At 37.3% G+C, this 15,705-nt stretch overlaps 1 protein-coding gene across 4 annotated transcripts in view; it reads left to right on the top strand.

Moving 5' to 3' along the window:
* The window catches only part of pdk3a (pyruvate dehydrogenase kinase, isozyme 3a), a 69,017-nt gene that overhangs the window by 43,835 nt on the left and 9,477 nt on the right, over nucleotides 1-15,705 (top strand). For all 4 annotated transcript variants that reach the window (XM_059968182.1, XM_059968183.1, XM_059968184.1 and 1 more), the window contains exons 3-10: nucleotides 1,631-1,702; nucleotides 1,986-2,170; nucleotides 5,269-5,358; nucleotides 7,886-7,963; nucleotides 10,264-10,340; nucleotides 12,132-12,233; nucleotides 14,112-14,222; nucleotides 15,345-15,458. In XM_059968182.1, the coding sequence (XP_059824165.1) occupies nucleotides 1,631-1,702; nucleotides 1,986-2,170; nucleotides 5,269-5,358; nucleotides 7,886-7,963; nucleotides 10,264-10,340; nucleotides 12,132-12,233; nucleotides 14,112-14,222; nucleotides 15,345-15,458 (829 nt within the window). The remainder of the gene's footprint in view (nucleotides 1-1,630; nucleotides 1,703-1,985; nucleotides 2,171-5,268; nucleotides 5,359-7,885; nucleotides 7,964-10,263; nucleotides 10,341-12,131; nucleotides 12,234-14,111; nucleotides 14,223-15,344; nucleotides 15,459-15,705) is intronic.

Genomic DNA, 15,705 nt, shown 5'->3' with positions numbered 1-15,705 from the left:
ATATTAAGCATGTGCAGGCAGTTGGGATTAATTTAACTTGCTTTCATCGTCTTGTTTCTGTGCAGTATTGATCTGTATTCTAACATGTCTCACCGAGAATTCCTTTTGTTCATAGCATTTTATTTCAGAATCGGAATCATGTGGCTTGAAATTTGTTCTTTAGTGGCAGCAGTACAGTGAAAGACAAAAATTACTCTGTTACAATAAAAAAATTAAAATAAATGAGTTCAAAAGGGGAATAGAGAGGTGGTGTTCATGAGTTCTTGGCAGAGGGGAACGAGGTGTTTCTAAAACACTGAGTATGTTCTTCAGGCTGCTGTACCGCCACCTGGATGGCAGTAATGAGGAGAGGACGCGTCTCGGATGGTGAAGGTCCTTAATGATGGATGCCTCTCCCTTGAGGCAGTGCCTTTTGAAGATGTCCTCAGTGGTGGGGAGGTTTGGATCTGAGAAGGAGCTGGTTGAGTCTACAACCCTCTACAGCCTCTTTTGATCTTGTGTGTTGGAGCCTCCACTCCAAGCAGTAATGTATCCAGTCATACTGTTTGATGACCTTGGCCCTGTACTCACTGGAATTTAGAAGGATGAGTTGGGGACCTCATTGAAACCTTGCGAATGTTGAAAGGCTTTGACAGAGTAGGTGTGGAAAGGATGTTTCCCATGGTGGGCGAGTCTAGGGAACAAGAGAGCACAGCCTGAGGATAGAGGACATCCATTTAAAACAGAGATGTGGAGAAATTTAGCCAGAGGGTGGTGACTTTCTGGAATTTGTTACCACAGGCGACTGTGGAGGCCAGGTTATTAGGTGTATTTAAGGCAGAGGTTGATAGGTTCTCAATTAGCCGTGGCATAAAGGTTATGGGAAAAGGCTGAGGAGGGGAAAAAAGAATCATCCATGAGTGAATGGCAGAGCAGACTCAATGGGCCGAATGGCCTAATTCTGCTTCTATGTCTTATGATCGTTTGATGCCCTCTTCCTTCTATTTCTCATGTTTATATTTTGAGCCAGTTCTCTCATCTTTCTGTTCCCTGCTATACAATTTTTCATGTACCTCACCTCTCTACCCACTTTTGTCTCCCTACTGATAGGAATTTCACCCTTTAACCTCCATTTTTGTTCACATATCCAATCCATTCAATGGTTTGGTCAGAATTTTATACGGGTTGTCACTGAAACCTTTTTCACATTGGGTATCAGATGTATTACTGGGCCATTAGTTGTGATTACCTGCTCCGCTCATGTTACTGGCATGTATTTTGACCCTTGTCATCAAGTCACAGCAAGGCCACTTTTGCCTTGTCCCATCTCTCTTTACTTTGGTAACATTGTGCCTCACACTGTTTGCTTATTTTATTTAGTACGCCATTTTGAGTTTCTGCACTAAGTATTCTTCCCCTTTTCTCACTTGCCCTGACTGAAAACTTCTTTTGTCCCAAAGTAATTTGTAGACAAAAAGTGTTGAAGATTGTAAAATGGTTATTTATTTTTGAGGTTAGTTAAATCTATGCAGTTTATTAATTTGTTAGATAATTAATTTATCCAGGAAGTATGATTACTGAATGATTTTTGTTTTGGTTAAGTTTAAAAAAACAGTAAGTTCTTTGGTTAACTAATTTTTTCACCTTGCAGGTACATGCAAAGCTTTTTAGAACTACTTGAGTTTCAGAGCAAAGGAACTGAAGATCCACAAGTGTTAGATGAGTAAGTATTATTTGTTTCATAAGTAAACTTTTCAGGCTTGGGTGTGCTCATTTCTGCAGTTTAAAATGTATTTCGATTTGATTGATGATTGGTGTGTGACTGAAAAACAAATGTTGGAAAATGACCAGCAAATACTCCATGAAAGTGTGTGTAGTTCTTGTGGTATTTTAATTTGCAGTTTCATACATTAGTGTACTTCAGTCCCAAGTCCTTTTCAAATGTTTTTCATTTTTGATTTAATCATGTTTTAGCTCTCGTATGACAAATGTGGTTTGTACCTTAGTTTTCTAGAATCTCTGATTAAAATCCGAAATCGACATAATGATGTTGTACCAACCATGGCTCAGGGGGTTATTGAATATAAGGAGAAGTTCGGCTTTGACCCATTTATAAGTTGTAATGTTCAATACTTTCTGGATCGTTTCTACACCAGCCGTATCTCATTTAGGATGCTTATCAACCAGCACAGTAAGTACTTTGTATTAAAGGTGAGAGCAAATTGAACTATACATTGAATTTTTTTTTCAAGCGCTTTCTTGTGAAGATATAGTGGGACAATTGGTTCTTTTGGTGGAGGGGATTGTATTTTGTAAATTGATGATCAATGATGTGATTGAAATTACTCTGTAGCGAAATTTGTTTTCATCTTGGAATCATGCCTTTGTATCCACCCAGAAGCTAGTCATGATCAGCCAGATCAAAGTTGTCACCAGAATCTATGGAACTGTTAAGGATGAATATAAGATGTTATTGGATTTCAGCACATTTTGCACATCCAGCTGAACAGGACAAATTATTACTTCATCATTTAGGACCAGCAAACTGAAGCATATTGTGACATGTTGAGATTTTAATTGTAATGAAGACCTAGCTGCCCAAATATGGAGAGCTTATAGGGAATGTGCTTAAATGTAAAACTCGGATAGAATTCTTTACCAGCAACCTAAATATTAATGGTATGTCGGGGCAATGCTAAGTATCAGAAGTACTCAGTGCCTTAAGACAGGAGATTCTGTGGATGTGAACAGGACATCGGAACATTATGTTGCCTCCCAGGTTCCAGGGTCAGGGACATCTTGGATCGCAGCATTTTAGAGACTGAGGGAGAGCAGCTAGATTCCTTGCTGCATATTGGTACCAATGACATGGGAAGGAAAAGATAATTTGGAGAATAGGCAGAAAGCTGATAAGCAAGACTTCTAGGAGACATCCAAATTCTGGATTGCTACCTATGCTATGTGCTAGTGAGGGTAGAACAGGATGATTTGGCAGATAAATGTGTGATTGAGAAGCTGGTGCAGGGGGAAAGGATTCAGGTTCTTGGATCATTGGTATGTTTCTGGGGGAGCTATGACCTGTATGAAAGGGTTGAGTTGCACCTGAACCCAAGGAGAACTAATATTCTCATGTGCAGGTTTATTAGAGCTGTTGAGGATTTAAACTAATTTGGCAGGGGAGTGGGAATGAGAATGAATGGACTCAGAATAGGATGGCTGGTTTAAAAAAAAGCAAAGATAGTGTGCATTCAGACTGTCAGTGAGGACAAATGAAATACAATGTTGAGAATGGTCATGCACTTTAGTAGTAGAAATAAATGTGCAGACTATTTTCTAAATGGGGAAAAGAAATCCAAAAATCTGAGATACAAAGGAACTCGAGGTTCTTTGTGCAAAACAGCCTAAAGGTTAACTTGCAGGTTGAGTCGATGGTGAGGAAGGCAAATGCAATGTTAGCATTCATTTCAAGAGGTCTTGAATACAAGAGTAGGGATGTGATGCTGAGGATTTATAAGGCACTGGTGAGGCCTCACCTTGAGTATTGCTAATAGTTTTGGGCTCCTGATCTAAGAAAAGATGTGCTGGTGTTGGAGAGAGTCCAGAGGCAGTTCACAGAGATGATTCTGGGAATGAAAGGGTTATCATACAGGGAATATTTGATGGCCCTAGGTCTGTACTCACTGGAATTTGGAAGGGTGAGGGGGGATTGCTTCAAAACCTTCTGAACATTGAAAGGCCTAGACAGAGATGTAGAAAGGATGCTTCCCATGGTGGGGGAGTCTAGGATAAGGCCTTGGGACAGATGGGCTTCGATTTAGAACAGAGATGCGAAGGAATGTATAAGACATTGGTGAGGCCGAATTTGGAGTATTGTGTGCAGTTTTGGTCACCTAATACAAGAAGGATATTAATAAGGTTAAAAGAGTGCAGAGAAGGTTTACAAGGATGTTGCCGGGACTTGAGAAACTGAGTTACAGAGAAAGGTTGAATAGGTTAATACTTTATTCCCTGGAGCGTAGGAGAATGAGGGGTGATTTGATAGAGGTGTATAAAATTATGATGGGTTTAAGTAGAGTGAATGCAAGCAGGTTTTTTCCACTGAGGCTAGGGGAGAAAAAAACCAGAGGACATGGGTTAAGGGTGAAGGGGGAAAAGTTTAAAGGAAACATTGAGGGGGGGCTTCTTCACACAGAGAGTGGTGGGAGTGTGGAATGAGCTGCTAGTTGAAGTGGTGAATGCAGGCTCACTTTTAACATTTAAGAAAAACTTGGATGGTACATGGATGAGAGGTTTATGGAGGGATATGGTCTAGGTGCAGGTCAGTGGGACAAGGCAGAAAAATGGTTCAGCACAGCCAAGAAGGGCCAAAAGGCCTGTTTCTGTGCTGTAATGTTCTGTGGTTCTAAGTACCAGCACAAGTGCAGCATGCAAGCTCAATTTCAATGTTTTAAGAGAAGTTTGGAGAGCTACAGAGATGATTGGGATATAGAGGATTATGGTTGATGGGAGCATGCAGTTTATATGGCTTAGCATGGACTTATATAACCATATAACAATTACAGCACGGAAACAGGCCATTTCGGCTCTTCTAGTCCATGTCGAATGTTTACTCTCACCTAGTCCCACTCAGCCCGTAACCCTCCATTCTTTTCCTGTCCATATACCTATACAATTTTACTTTAAATGACAAGCTCATTCCACACAGCTACCACTCTCTGAGTAAAGAAATTACCTCTCGTGTTACCCTTAAACTTTTCCCCCCTAACTCTCAATTCATGTCCTCTTATTTGAATCTCCCCTACTCTCAATGGAAAAAAGCCTATCCACGTAAACTCTATCTATTCCCCTTCATAATTTTAAATGCCTCTGTCAAGTTCCCCCCTCAACCTTCTACAGTCCAAAGAATAAAGACCTAACTTGTTCAACCTTTCCCTGTAACTTAGGTGCTGAAACCCAGGCAACATTCTAGTAAATCTTCTCTGTACTCTCTCTATTGATGGGTCAAAGGGCCAGTTTCTGTGTTGCACTTTTCTATGACTCGAATAAAATGGACACATTTATATCTTAAAGCACATTCAAAGGTTCTAAATATCTAAATTCATGTGTATCTAAATATGAGATGAGAAATTTTGATAATTTCAAACTTGTTTTCATGCACTACTATTATAACATTTTAATAATTTATTTCATAAAATATATTATAGAACAATTTATGTGATATGACTGATTATCAGCTTTATCTACAAAATGAGAGTATGTTCATTGCTTTCTTTGGTTTATTCTTGGCAGCTCTCCTTTTTGGTGGTAATACAAATCCGGCACATCCTAAGCATATTGGAAGTATTGATCCGAGCTGCAACGTTGCAGATGTTGTTAGAGGTATGAGATCTTAAAGTGAGGAAAATATCCCTTTCATTCTAGATTACAAAAAAATTGTCAAATCCAGAAGAATCTAATAAAAATTTGAGAAGTATATTAGAAGTTGGCTCTAATGCCTTTTGGAGTTGTTCTGTAATTGAATCACCTGGCTGGTATGATTTTTTTTTTTGGCTTGTTCCACTTTCAAGTCTGTTGCTCATTATCCTTGATTTCTTTATCTTTAAAATGTCTATCTTAGTCTTGAATATATTTAATAACTTGCCCTTCTACAGCTCTCTGGCATGGAGAATTCCAAAGGTTCAAGGCCCACTGAAAAGTTATTGACATTTTGGTTTTGAATCACCAGCCCTTATTTTAAAACAATATCCCTGAGTTCTGAATTCCCCCAGCAAGAGAAACATCCTGTCAGTATCTAATCTGTCAGACCCTCTCAAAATCCTGTATTTTTTAATATATTCATTCAAGGGGTGCAAGCTTAACAGGCTGAGCCAGCATTTAATTGCCTCTCCATGGTTGGCTTTGTGCATGTGGTGATGAGCTGCCAACCTGAGCAATTGCAGTTATGGAGGTATGGGTATACCCGAAATCCTATTTGGGATATAGGATTTTGACCCAGCAATGGTGAAGGAATGATTACTTATTTCCAAACAGGAGGTGTGTGACTTTTCAGCTGGTGGTGTTTCCATGCTTTTGTTGCCTTTGGCCTTTGAGCTAGTTGAAGTTGGAAGGTGATGCCTGAAGATTCTTGGTGAGTTGCTGCAGTGCCTCCTTAGATGGTGAAGACAGTTGCTAATTAATGTACACTGATGGTAAAGTGAGGGAATGGTTGTGGAAGGCATGCCTATCAAGGGGGCTGCTATGTTCTCCATTGTGTTGAGATTCTTCAGTAGTATGAAAGTTGCATTTAACTAGACAAGTACAGAATGTTCCATCGCACTCCTGACACGAGCCTTGTAGATGGTGGACAGACTTTGGGGAATTAGGAGTCGAGTTACTTGCTGCAGAATTCCTATCCTCTAATCTGTTCTGTGTATGTGGCTACTCCAATTCAGTTTCTAGTCAGTGGTAGCCTTCAAGGTATTGACAGTGGTGAAATCAGGGGATTAGCTACACTTCTGTGTTAATTTTGTTTTTCTTATTGTGGTGCACCCAGATCCCTTGATATTGCAGGATTCGGTCGGGGTAGTTTATCTTCTGTTAAGCTGTTTCTCTGTTTTGCTAACCAGAGAAAATAATCTGTCAATTACTATGTCATAATCCGTCAACCATATTTCTGCTCATCTTCTTAACCTTTCTATAATCTCTTTGCAAATTTGCAGCATTCTCCTTTCCCGTGATATTTACAAATTTGGCATAAATACTTGGATCCTTCATGTTGGTTATTAATCTGGATATAAACAGTTAGAACTGTGACATTGATGTCTGTGGTACCTTTTTAGTTACAGTTTGTCAACCTGAAGGTGTCCTATTTATCCCAAATCTGTTATATTTTAGTTAATTAATATACTATCTGTGATAATTTGGTTTGTTATTGGGACTTGGCTGCATAAATAACAATTTAAAAACAAAATGTAGAGCCTACAAGTTGGAATGTATTGCCTTTCCCATTTCAATCACAATGATTAGTGCAGAAAATAATTTTCAATGTTTCATTTACTTAAGATATAAAAGTTTCCTCTTCCCAACACGTCCCTGCCTACCCACCTAATTACTTCAAAAATGTCAGGATGGCTTTTTCAGGATACTGTGTATCCTCTGTTCTAGATCAATATTTGACATAACAGCCTTAAACAGATTAGTAGAATGTCTGATATCATTATATCTTAAGTGATCACTAAGAAATCTGCAGATGCTGGAAATTCAAGCAACACACACAAAATGCTGGTGGAACACAGCAGGCCAGGCAGCATCAATAAGGAGAAGCACTGTCGACGTTTCCGTCCTGACGAAGGGTCTGGGCCTGAAACGTCGACAGTGCTTCTCCTTATAGATGCTGCCTGGCCTGCTGTGTTCCACCAACATTTTGTGGATATCTTAAGTGATAGATCTGGAAAAATTTCTACTTCATAGGAGTTGATACAGATTTAAAGTAAGAGGGTTTACTGGTTGTATTAGCCATGTGTTGAATATGGACTCTCAGCTGATACAAATAGTTTGATTTAGTAAAACTTTGAAATGAAAAGATATTTAAACCTAATATTTCCAACATGTAATGTTGAGGTAAATGTCACACAACTAAGTCCGCTCATCGCCACTGTTTATTCCTCATACTTAAACTGATGAGGAGGCATTTAAGGTAATCTACAATAGATAACCAAAGGAAGTATACCTGAGTGGTTGTTATGTACAGTATGTTTCTAGTTAATTATGAACTTGTTTGATCTTTTGCACTCAAGAACTGAGAAATTGTACGACTGTTGCATAACGAAGCTGCACATTTCTACCAGATTGAGCTGATATTTTTCACTTTTACTTGTATCATGTAAGCTGTATAGTTTAATCTTTGATTTTCATTTTCTTTGTGCAGATGCATACGAGACTGCAAAGATGCTTTGTGAACAATATTACACAGGGTCCCCAGATGTGGAGGTTAATGAATTTAATGGTAATTGGAATTTTCCAAGATTTTTGATTAGAATTAATTATAAAAAAAATTGTAATAACCAGGCTTCACAATATTGGTCACTTAATACATCACACAATGAGAAAAACAATAACTATCAAATATGCCATTGAAGCTATCTGCTAGACATCAATTTTTCCTGGGCTAAATTGAGCTGGATTCAGTGCACTGCTCATAGTTCCCATTTGCTTGCACTCACCTGACCTTGATGCTGAAGGCATTTCATTGAAACCCTTGCCAGGAGGCTCCTGAAAATTTTCACCTAATGTTGTCTCTGATGCTAAGAAATAATTAAAATATAAAATTAGGGGAAAAGTACATGGAATTCATTGACAGAGTGTAATGACCAATGCTTCATCTGTCATTCTGGTCTTCCAGACTGGGATTTAGTTAACTGGGAGTGGTTGAATGCTGATGAATTGGAAGACAACAGCCAGCCTGCTTCAATGCGGTAACATATTGTTAGTGTTGCCATATTTAGCAGAATAAGAACAGTATAGGCTAGCAGAGTGTCCTTTCAAAATGCTAGTTCACAAAAATAGTATTGCCTACATTGATAGCATTTCTCAAAAATAACACGAAGAACTTGTATTTATTTAACAACATGAACATAGTAAAATGCTGAACGGTGCTTCAAAGGCAAATTATCAAACAAAGTTTATTGCTGAGTGATGTATGGTGATATCAGGGGATGTCCTTTATGCCAGAATTGGAGGGAGACTGATATCTGTAGTTGGAGGGAACTATAAAGGGGGAATGGGGAAAGTATGATAATGAAAAGCAATGATGCAAGTTTTAAAATCATGTTGCTCAAGTGGGAGTCAGTGATGATGGGTGTTGTGATGGAAATGAGACAGAGGCACGACTCTCTGGATACAATAAGTCAGGATATAGTTAGTCATCATTTCTGAAGTGGATATCTCTATCTTGATAGTGTAGCTATATGATAGAAAAAACTTCTAAACATCAAATATAATACCAAAGTTGCAAATAATTTAATTGAGCCTAAGACTGTAGCTGGAAAGGAAGATAAAACAATAGTTAGAGAATCTAATTGATGCTTTAAATTAGGGGAAATGCCTTCAGTTTACTTGGAAGAAATTTATACTCATTCTGTTCAGGACTTTGCACAAGCAGTATGACAATTTAGTGATAGTCTTGTGGTGAAGAGAACTGATGGTGCTAGGTAATTTCAATATATATGTGGAAAATGACTTTCTGAACAATGTCATTATGGGCAGCATGTCAATTAGAAATGTAAACCAATTATTCTAATTTTGAACCTATTCTATCAGATATCTGACTACAATGCACCAAACATATACTTAAATTACAGCTGTATTGACTGCTTGATATCTAAGTCAATCTTTATTTTGTTCACATAGTGTTTCTTTGATACTTCTCCGCTGGCTATTAAGATGACATTCAAAATTGCTCCCCAGGCTTTCCTATAAAATTGACTTTAATGACTTGATGAGCTATTCTTCCACAATCAAGTAATACTTCAAGCTTTTTCTTATTAAAGATGATCAGTGCAAGCAATAATTCTGTTTCTCCCTCCATATTTGTTGCTTCACTGCTGAATATTTCTAGCAATGGCAAAGTATTTTATCAAAGGTTCAAAGATTCATTTATTATCAAAACATGTGTCTGTATACAACTCTGAAATTTGTATTTCTCCAGGTAGCCATGAAACAAAAAAAGAACATGAGAGTCGTTCAAAGAGAAACGTCTCCTCCCTCCCTATACAAAAAAAGAACACCGTCTTGTTCATCAAACCCCTAAACCCCTCGCCCCCGCACAAAACAGAGCAGGAACGGGCAATTAAAAAAAACACAATATAAGAACCATAAACTGAAAAGGTCCACGGTCCATAAACACGATAGTCCAATCCATTGCGCAGAATCACGATACCATCCTCTGATATCACTGACATACTTCAAAAGAGAAGAGAGGGACACCACACGAGGCAGAGAGGTCTACCTGCCTGCCACAGCAAGCCACACAGTGATAGGCCGCTCACTGACTCCTTCTCTGGCAGTGATCAAAAGGCAGGCAGTTGGTGCTGAAATTCTCAATCACTTCGATGTCTCAGTCTTCCTTGATGCTTTAACCGTGTTTTGTTTATTAGCTCATCAGGTAACAGAAATTGTTCCAGTTCAATTAGCATTTCACATTTATAAATTTGTTTTTAAGTCGAATTGTAATATTTATTTATGGGTGATAATAATTATGCAAAGGAATATACATAATTAATGAATGAATTTATCAATATGTTTTAGCTAAAACACCTGAAAAGCCTATCCAAGTGGTGTATGTACCCTCACATCTCTTCCACATGCTGTTTGAATTGTTTAAAGTAAGTTAATAGTTTCAATTTCATGATTGCTGAAGAAAGTAGCAATATATAATTTCGTATTTGCATTTGTTGACGCCTGAGGAACTTCCATTTTTAGGCTGTTATCTACATTCCTAGATTAATGCTTTCGTCAAGAATTTTAAGATCTAATTTTTAAATTTAGATTTTATAAATAGGCAGATGATATCTTAAAATTCCAAGTTTAGCTTTGTTTACATGGTTAACTATAGTTAATCTTTTGCAGCATGTATGGGGACAGGAAAAGAGCAATTAGTATTTTAACCTTATTCTGCTGTTCATACACTTTGTGGCTGATCTGCATCTGTACTCATTCACTGTAGCTCCATATCCTTGAATCTACTTAATTATAATGAATAATTTAACTAACATCTGCTTTCATGGATGGGAACTCTTTTCTGCTACCTCAGATTTTATTGTGAAGCTGTACCTCCTGATTGGCTGGCCTAAGTTTAAAGTTTTGTTTTTTTTTAAGCTTGAGCGTTTAACCAGAGGAAAGTTTTCACTCTATCTAGCCTATCAATTGCTTTCGGAATAAAACAAAACAACAAATCTATTCTCCTAAAGGAGACCAATATCTCCTTTTGATGCAATACCACTTCATCCTATGAGGCCATATTAAAATATTAAAAATGTGTTCATTTCATTATCCACTTTTATGATACTTTATTGCCAGTTCTATCTTACAGGAATGTCTAAATCTCTTTAGACCTTTTTAGTTTCTGTGTAGTCACACAAAAAATGTGTGGAATCCATTTTGTGGAACTAAAATGAATTATCTCACTTTTCCTGTGTTGATGAGAATTCCCAACAATATTGTTCACTCAGGTAATTGATCAAGGTCTGGATAATTTCTTTTCTATATACTCTACTTATTGAGCCAGCAGTATTTTTAACATTGGGGGACTTTGGTATATAGCTTTCTGTGATAATAAATATAGTTAATAGATGAAATTACAGCAATGATATTTTGGTGATCTTACTACTCATGTCCTTACAGTAGAAGCACATAGTTCCCTTGACTGCTTTTGTGAAGAGGATTAAATGTACCAATTATTCCACAAGACAATTCAGAAAAAAATATGTTCCCAACATAAAATCAAATTTCATGCATTTCCTCACTAGAAATATCATTTTTCTGTTCGTTGGCCTGTATGATTTCATTGATGCTAATATTTTATTTGCTTTTATTTCTGTTTACTTTGGCTATCAGATCTGTTAAACTACTTTAGCTGCGTTCAAAGCCAGAGCAACTCATTCAGTGTATCTATTCAAAGTTGATTACATTCTAAGTTAATAGATAATTTTGGTTGTTTACAAACTTGTTGGTCACAAACTTTTAGGATCTTCTATTAGTTACTTCCTTTGTTTCATTGACAACATCCACTCAAGTAAATGGATCCCAATCATCTTGTATCTGGAGGAGGCAAGTTGTCTGATAGTAACTTTAAACTACTTTAACCATTATTTAATATTATTTTGTTTTAAATAGGCTATTTCTGAGAAATAGCCACAACTAGTACTTAACTACTTTTTAATCTTGCAGCCATTTTTTTTAAAGTACATGTGTGAATACACTTTCCCTTAAAGCAAATATTTTAAAAGTAACAGCTATTCTCAAATAACATTTCTCTGGAAAATTAAAGCAAGTCCTTAAACACAGCTTCTCTTGACTCACCCACCATTAGGTTTTACTTCCCACTGCAAGCATTGGCTCATTTGGTTTACCTTAACTCAAATTGTTTGGATATGTGGAATTTTTGTTTATAACAGAACTCTATGAGAGCTACTGTTGAACTTCATGAAGGGAAAATGGAAGGTTACCCCCCTATAAAAACTCTGGTTACGCTGGGAAAGGAGGATTTATCTATTAAGGTAAGTATAGCAATTTTGTTATGTTTCAACATGTAATTATAGTCGAAGAAAGAGTAAACCAAAATAAATTATGTTGATTAATTGTTAGAAAATACTGTAAAGTTGTTAACTGACCACTGTTTTGAGCAATATAAAAATGGCTTGATTTAATTTAAATAAAAGAAACTAATTTATTTTGCCCAGGTGTTGTTACTGTCATTGTGGTGAGTTTAGGAAATTTCATGATTCTGAGTCTTGAACATTCAAAATTTCAAGTTCCTGCAAATATGACCTAAGGTTTTGAATTCTCTGGGATTAGGATTGCTTGTGGAGTCCTACAGGAGATGTGATCTAATGGCAGTGCAGTATACTCAAACTCATTCAATTGCATAGACAAAAATGAATGCTGGAGCAGTTTGCTTCTTTTTGAAAGAAAGGAAATAAAGAAATTTGAGGGACAAAGTAAGTGTTAGGTTATTTTTGATTTTTTTAGCTTAATAGTATTGTGATTAATTACTATTAAATACTATGAAAGAAATCCTTAAGTTGCCACGCAAGAATGTGTATAATGTACCAGTTCTGATTAGTCAGAGCATTGTATTCAAGAAATGCAAGCTAATGTTGCAGCTCTATGAAACTCTGGTTAAACTGTACTTTGAGTATTGTGTAGAATTCTGGTCGTTTTGTTGTAGGAGGGATTTGGAAGCTTTAGAGAGGGTATAGAGGAGATTTGACACAATGGTATATTAGAGTGCATGTTTTGTGAGGAAAGGTTGATCAAGCTAGGGCTTTTCTCTTTGGAGTGTTGAGAGGATGAGAGGTAACTTGATAGAGGTGTATGAGAGGCATAGATAGAATGGACAGCCAGCACCTTTTCCCCAGGGTGGCAATGGCCAATACTAGTGAACATCCATTTAAGGTGAGTGAGGTAAAGTTTAGGGGAGATGACTGAGCTGTATTTTTTTTAACAGAGAGTATGATAGGTGCTTGGAACGCACTGCCAAGGGTGATGGAAGGTGCTGATATAATAGGGATGTTTCAGGGACTACATCGATAGAAGGAAAATGAAAGGTTATAGGCCTTGTGGGAAGGAAGGGATAGACTGATTGTGGAGTAGGTTTATATAGGTCAGCACAACAGTATGGGCCAATGTTCTATGCTCCAAACTAAATGATTACTGAAATACTTACTTTGTATATTTTCAGTTGCTTTATTTTTAGTAGGATTTGAATAATAAGCCTGTGATTGTAGCATAACCACTTATCAAAAGACTTTCAGCTGTTTCATGGGCACTACTTTTTGTAGCATTGCATTGACTGAGACCCTGTATCAGCTAAGTTATCACAAAATTTGAAAGTCTTGTTGGTGTCGTAGAGAGCTTGTGGCAGCAAAATCTGACTTACAGTATTATATATTTAATCTTGATGTCCCTCTCAGAACTAAAACTGAGTTTTAATATTAGATCTGTGGAAAGAAGAAAGAGTGAATATTTCAAGTTGTGGACACTTTGTTAGGCCTGGGTAAGAGAAATGCTGCCTGATCTGCTGAGTACTCAAATCACAAACAAGAGAAAGTCTGCAGATGCTGGAAATCTCAGCAACGTACACAAAATGCTGGAGGAGCTCAGCAGACCAGGCAGCATCTGTGGAAAAAAAAGTAGAGTTGACATTTCAGGCTGAAACCCTGCTGAGTGTTGCCAGCATTTTCTATTTTCATTTCAGATTTCCAGCATCTGCAGTTTGATTTTTAATTTTTAGATTTAATATTCATAGATAAAGTAAATATATTTCTTGTATATCAAAGGAATTTATTCATTTGATTTTTTTGTGATAGCCATGTTGAGCAAGATAGCTAAGTTGTATTAGCTTTAATGCCAACCCTTTTTCTATTTTTTTGCAGATATCTGATAAAGGAGGTGGTGTTCCTCTGCGGAAGATTGAGCGTTTGTTTAATTATATGTATTCTACAGCACCCAGTCCCAGCTTGGAGCCATCACGGGCAGCTCCACTGGTAGGTGCCCTACCTGCAAGAGATTGTGGTGTTTTTTTTATCGCTATACAAATGTTTTCACCAAGCTTGCTGTTCTTTGCCAGGTGCATCAAAAGTTCATTGAAATGTGTTCATTTTATGTTTGTGACATTGATTCATTCAACCTAAATTCCAAGTATCTATCTTTCTCCAATAGTGAGTGGCAGTTCTGGGATCATATACTTCAACCATTTTAATACTACCCAGACCACTCCTTCAAAATCTGGAATATTGTGTAAATTGTTTTTTTTCCTGGTCATTATCCAAGAGCCCAATCCAGAATTTAAGCTAATTTGACTTACTGTTGGAACCAATAAACTTTGTTGATTTAAATGATTATTGGGCAATTTAATTGCCTCCTCTTTTTGTTTCTACAAACTGGAAACTTTTAGTTCATTCACTGACAGAAACAACTACTGTTGGCAAGGCTAGCATTTTTACTCTGTTATTAACTTCACTTGAGTTGAGTGTCTGGGAGGCAGTTAAAAGTTTGAAATATTCCATGGGTCTGTAGTCTGCATTGTCTGGGTTTAGGTGTTCATTTTGGATCATCAATTAATTGATAGTTTTCCTCCTTTGGTTTATGATGATCCACTTTGAGTGAGCATAAGAAACTCCTCTTTCCTGTTGGCTGACATTAACTTATGAAGTTGTTCTCCCATGTGACCAACGTGATGCTCATCTAAAATTTCCTCTTTTGAAGATTACATCACAAAGAACCTAGTCTTCATCTTTCTCTTCCTCAAATTCTCCTGCCTGTTTTTGATCATCTTCTTAAAAGGACAGCTTCTGTCCTACTAGTGTAAGACTATTAAACGGTCAAATTAGTACGATAAGATGAGCACTTGACTTCACAATGTCTAACTATAGACATGCACCTTTTTATTTGCCTGCACTACATTTTCTCTGTAACTGTAACACTTTATTCTGCATTCAGCCTGAACCCTAATCCTTTTACTTCCTCAGAGCATTGTTCTAATGAAACAATCGGTATAGATAGTACGCAAAACAAGTTTTTCATTGTGCCAATCATAATCTGATTCAATTCAGTCTAATTATGATGATACTCTATGTAGTAAAATGTGTTTTTTTGATTTTCTGCAGGCGGGTTTTGGATATGGCTTGCCAATCTCCCGTCTGTATGCTAGGTACTTTCAAGGAGATCTCAAACTGTATTCCATGGAAGGTCTGGGCACAGATGCAGTCATCTATCTAAAGGTACTTTTCAACAGTGAAGGAGAATTCAAGAGTGGAATAGTAAAATATGTATTTTGAATACTAGCTGCAGCTTCTCACAATCCGGATTGAGTTGGAGCTGGAACTGGATGAATTCCGGTTAATTTGGGAGGCTGAAGGGGTGATTGATAGGACATATAGAGAGCTAGTTACACCCAAGGTGTAGGACACAGGAAACTGGGTGACAGGAAGGGGAAAGGAGATAAGGAGCCAGTGCAGAGTACCCCTG

Source organism: Hypanus sabinus, chromosome 4, assembly GCF_030144855.1.
Source record: "Hypanus sabinus isolate sHypSab1 chromosome 4, sHypSab1.hap1, whole genome shotgun sequence".
Taxonomy (NCBI): domain Eukaryota; kingdom Metazoa; phylum Chordata; class Chondrichthyes; order Myliobatiformes; family Dasyatidae; genus Hypanus; species Hypanus sabinus.
The sequence above is the reverse complement of the archived record's forward strand: the minus strand, read 5'-3'. Positions and strand labels throughout refer to the sequence as shown.